The sequence below is a fragment of the Pygocentrus nattereri genome, chromosome 7 (assembly GCF_015220715.1).
Source record: "Pygocentrus nattereri isolate fPygNat1 chromosome 7, fPygNat1.pri, whole genome shotgun sequence".
Taxonomy (NCBI): Eukaryota; Metazoa; Chordata; class Actinopteri; order Characiformes; family Serrasalmidae; genus Pygocentrus; species Pygocentrus nattereri.
In genome coordinates, this window is record NC_051217.1 from 43,749,858 (window position 1) to 43,754,857 (window position 5,000).

The following is a 5,000-nucleotide window of genomic DNA, read 5'->3' on the forward strand; positions in this document are numbered from 1 at the left end:
TTGGTCATTTTTTAGTTTTTGACCTAATTTGACAATGCCTGTTACTCTTTACATTGTGTGTAAATTTCATGAAGAACTGACCAAACAAAACGGCCCAACATGACATGGAAAATATTTCTGGTTCCATTGACTTCCATTAAAAGTAAAGGCTTTTTCCTTTTCCGGTAAAGTTGCCATTTTGGACATATGGCGTTTTCTTCCGACAACAGTGATGGGCTTCTTTTCATTGCACATAAGAAATGTGCACACTACTATCACTCTAAAGTATGCATTACTTCACACTGGTCGTTACAAAGGGTGCATACTGTAGTTGCTCTGCAGCGTCCACTACTTTGTAGAGCTCATAATAAAGATGAATTGTACAGCGCTTCTGAAGTATGTACTGCTTTCCACTGAACTAAATAAGGGTGCACACTACAACTCCTCTTATCTATAATAAGGGTGGATACTACAAACACTGCACTACTCTCCAATGCCCATAGAAAGGGTGCAGGTTGCTCTATGCACTACTTTACAGCGCCCACACTGAGGATGCACACAACTGTTCTGAGGAATGCCCTAACTAACCTTGCCCACTAACAAGGGCGCTTCATATAATTGCTCTCAAGTGTGCACTACTTTACGCTGACCATATTATGGGTGCATACCTTAAGTGCTGTGAAGTAGGTATCACCTGACATTGTTTAAAACAATATAATAACTGCCATGAAGTATTTACTTCTTTACACTGCAATAATATGAGCGCACTCTACAATGGCTCTAAAGCACCTCTAGCCCCCTCACTCGTCTCTTTGTTTTGGCTGAGAGAAGAGCATCTCACGTTCTTTTGGAAATATTTATCATTTTTCTCCACTTCTTGAGGGGTGACATGAAAATATGTGTAATACAGTAGCCTAGGCTTTATTAAATCACACCACAGTTTGTGGTGCATTCTGACATATTGGGACGCTTGAGGCTAAAGGATGGCGTGGTCCAATTGCAGAGAAGTATAAAACGGGCTTGTTAAGTTGTCATGCTTGACATGAAGTGGTGGTGTTGCTGTCACTGAGTTGGGATTAAGGCTAAATGTGCAGATGGAGATGGACAAGAAGCATTACAGTTACAAAGCACACTGGATTCCTGTCTGAGAGGAAACTGGCCTCTCAAAGCTGAGAGGAAAATGTTCGAAGACACATAACTACATTTTGGGAGCCGATCCAGGATATGTTTTATCTCTTATGAAAAGAATAACGCCAAAAATGTGTAAAAAAAAGTTTAAAATTAAATTGCCAAAAGAAGTCAACTGAAAGACGGCGGTTCATTTGATTTACACACTGAAATCCAAATAATTCAAAGCCCTGGTGACGTGGTGATTTGATTCAATTATCGACTGACTCTTTGGGAAATGATTCAGTGGATCATAAACTCTATGATTTCACCGCAATTTCATTTGGCTATTTTGGCCATTTCGAAACCTATTTGTAAAAAGACATTTAATACATTTATATAACTGGAGGAACTATTTATGCAGTAGTGGGATATATAATCATTACAGCAAGCCAAATCTGGCAACACTTCATATTAAAACCATGTCTATAAGAATATATGAACACACTCATTACAAATAAAAATACATTTATAAGGCTCTATAAACATGGCTATAAATGCTTACAAAAATGCATTACACTTTATAACCATGTTTATTATGTGCTATTTTCATAACACTGATATCACATTGTCATTATATACACTTCCCTTGATATGTCTGAAGATCTGAATACATTTTACTTCACGTTAACATTGTCAGCTGACAGAATTACTGTATCAACTGGATACTGTATTTTGCTGCTCTGGCTGTTCATAATCTCAGTACCGTGTACTGCCTGTGTTTGGTTTTTGTATTTACTGTAAGTCTTTCATGTTATTTATTGTACTGTACTGTCTGCACAGTGTATATTGTATTGTTTTGCACTTGTGTTCCTGTGTTGCACCATCGACCTGGAGTAACGTTGCTTTGATTCACTGTATACTAGTATTTAGCTGAAACGACAATAAAGCCTGGCTTGATATGGAAATGCTGTCCCAGCTTGCACTGTGCATTATAGTAAACCAGTAAAAAGTCATAAACACAGTGCATAATAAACATACTACTGTAAAGTATGTGTTTTTATAAGTGTAGCCGTGTTTATAATGCCTTATAATTTCACTGACATTTATTATGATTGTGTAACACTTTCTATGAATGTCACCTTTGTAAGCATCTATAAACATATTCATAACATGTTCATAAGGCATCATAAACATGGCTATACATATTTATAAAAATGAATTACATGTTATAGAAACGCTTATTATGCATTATGAATTGTTGACATAATGCATTATAAGTAGTGTTGATAACAAATTACAAGCGCCCATAAGTCGTATTAGTCCGCTCTAAGTAAAGTGAAGCGCACTGGACTAAAGCCTCCTCCAGGGTTCAGACTGAGGCTTCAAGTTTGAGTATTTACTGAAGGATTTACTGAAACACTAAAACACAATAAAACTCATTACAGGCTTCAAATGTCAGAGTTTAAACTAGAGCTGCCCTCCGAGTTTCACCCAATGTGGGAAAGTCAATGTTCACCACTGGTAATGTGCACCACCGTTAGCCTGGCACTCACTTAACACTGCATATGCAATAGGACACTAGCAGAGGGGCTCATGGATACGTCTGTTTGCTGTGATGTAATGTAACATTTAAAGTGAAAGAGCTGGTTAAGAAAACTTTGTAGCAATAATTCTAGGCTGGGACTGACTTCTTTGGAACTGACAGTATAACATGTTATTAATGATACTTATAATGCATTATATTAATAATTGATAATGTACAGGGTGGGCCATTTATATGGATACACCCAAATAAAATGGGAATGGTTGGTGATATTAACTTCCTGTTTATGGCACATTAGTTTACCGGAGGGGGGAAAACTTCTCAAGATGGGTGGTGACCATGGCAACCATTGTGAAGTAACTTTATTCTTTCATGAGTTATTTACAAGTTTCTGACCACTTATAAAATGTGTTCAAAGTGCTGCCCGTTGTGTTGGATTGTCACTGCAGCCCTCTTCTCCCGCTCTTCACACACTGGTAGCAACACCGCAGAAGACCAATGTTGGAAGCTGGCACATTCCCTGAGTTTTTCCAGCAAGATGGTGCACCACCACATTATGGGTGTCAGGTCCGAGCATTCCTAGATGAACAGTTTCCTGGAAAGTGGATTGGTTGTCGTGGGCCAGTCGAATGGCCCCCAAGTTCTCCCGATCTGACCCCCTTAGACTTTTAACTTTGGGGTCATCTGAAGGCAGCTGTCTAGGCTGTGAAGATACGAGATGTGCAGCACCTGAAACTACGGATACTGGAAGCCTGTGCTCGCATTCCTTCTGCGGTGTTGCTCTCAGTGTGTGAAGAGTGAGAGAAGAGGGTTGCATTGACGATCCAACACAATGGGCAGCATAATATCACCATCCAGTCCCATTTTATCTGGGTGTATCCATATAAATGGCCCGCCCTGTATAACAAACATGGCAATAAAGTGTAATTCAGTGTAATTCATTTATATAAATATTTATAACCATGTTTATAATGTCTTATGAAGGCAAACATGGCATTCAGAGAAAGTGCTACCATGTGTTCTTATAGACAGAAGGTGATGCCCCTTTTAAAACATGTTGTTTCAAAAGAGCCTGAAGAATTTATATTGTCTAAAAAAACAGCAAACTGAATATTATTTTAATGAACTATAATTGACTTCAGCATTCCCAAGTTGATGCAGCTGAATCTCTACACATTTTCCCATCACACTGATTTCTCACTGTACAATTTTATGATGTTGCTCACAAAGCATCCTGTAAACCATGGAGAAGAAAAGCTATTTGTTTTTAGAACGTCTCACTTTTTATCCAGCAGGTCCATCAGTGGCCGCAGGACGGTCTCGGCGTCCATGGCGGCGTTGCTTTTGTTCCCGGCGTTCCCCTTCATCTGTAACAGCTCCTGATTCATCTGCTTCACACAGTCCTCAATAACTGGCTTGAAGCTGCAGAATGAAACCAAATCAAAGCACAGCATGCAGATAATGAGCTTAAACGCTTAGAAGTTGCTAAAAACGCCAGTGATAACAAAGCATGCTGTGAATACAGTCAAATACAAACGTTCAAATGACATTTTGTAGTGAAAACAAGTTAACAAACTCAGTTAATAAACAGAGAGCAGACTTTAATACCACACGTTTCTGCAAAGTTTACTGCACAATGTCTGTTTCACATATTGGGAAATGTAAAAAACATGCACAGGACACTTTTTATATGTTATATGTTAGAAAATAAACAGTAACTGTGCACTAAAGTGTGAAGAAACGTGTAATTTAGAGTGTGTGCTAACTTTGGCCAGAGGTACTCAAACTTTTACATAAGTTATTAGCCTGCCCTATTACACGTGTAGTTACATAAGAGAAAATATGCTGTTACAATTATAAAGATACAGTTGTATAATTACATTAGTCATTTAGCAGCCTATGAAAGCCAGTATAACAGCAACTCAGCGGCTTTCTGTGGTGTAATAAACTCAAATTCTGGCTCTTCTCATCTGTTTACTGAATGGAAACACAGCCTCTGGACTCAAAGCCTGTGTGTTACCTTGATCCAAACACCCTGCTGAGGTCATCCAGCACTGCGTTGAGTTTATTCTGAAGCTCTTTCAGCAGATCGCTGGCCTCAGCATCCAGCTAGGACAAACAGAGACAGAGAGCGAGACAAGCGGTCAGTTTTACTCATGGACAGACTGTCAAAGGTAAAGCGGGCAGTGAGAGGTGAGTTAGGGCACTGTCAGAGTCAGTCAAGTGTGTAGATTAGAGATTAGAGTACCCTTATATCAGGTGTCTGGATTACCTCTGCATTTACTACTACTACTACTCCTACTAATAATAATAATAATAATAATACTCCTACTAATAATAATAATAATAATAATAATAATAATAATAC

General features: G+C 38.6%; 1 protein-coding gene across 3 annotated transcripts in view; it reads right to left on the reverse strand.

Annotated features, from left to right (window-relative positions):
- The window catches only part of LOC108411445 (protein unc-13 homolog C-like), a 331,641-nt gene that overhangs the window by 54,742 nt on the left and 271,899 nt on the right, over nt 1-5,000 (reverse strand). For all 3 annotated transcript variants that reach the window (XM_037539851.1, XM_037539850.1, XM_037539852.1), the window contains 2 exons: nt 4,653-4,741; nt 3,914-4,054 (listed from right to left, as the gene is read on the reverse strand). In XM_037539851.1, coding sequence (XP_037395748.1) covers nt 3,914-4,054; nt 4,653-4,741 — 230 coding nt within the window. The remainder of the gene's footprint in view (nt 1-3,913; nt 4,055-4,652; nt 4,742-5,000) is intronic.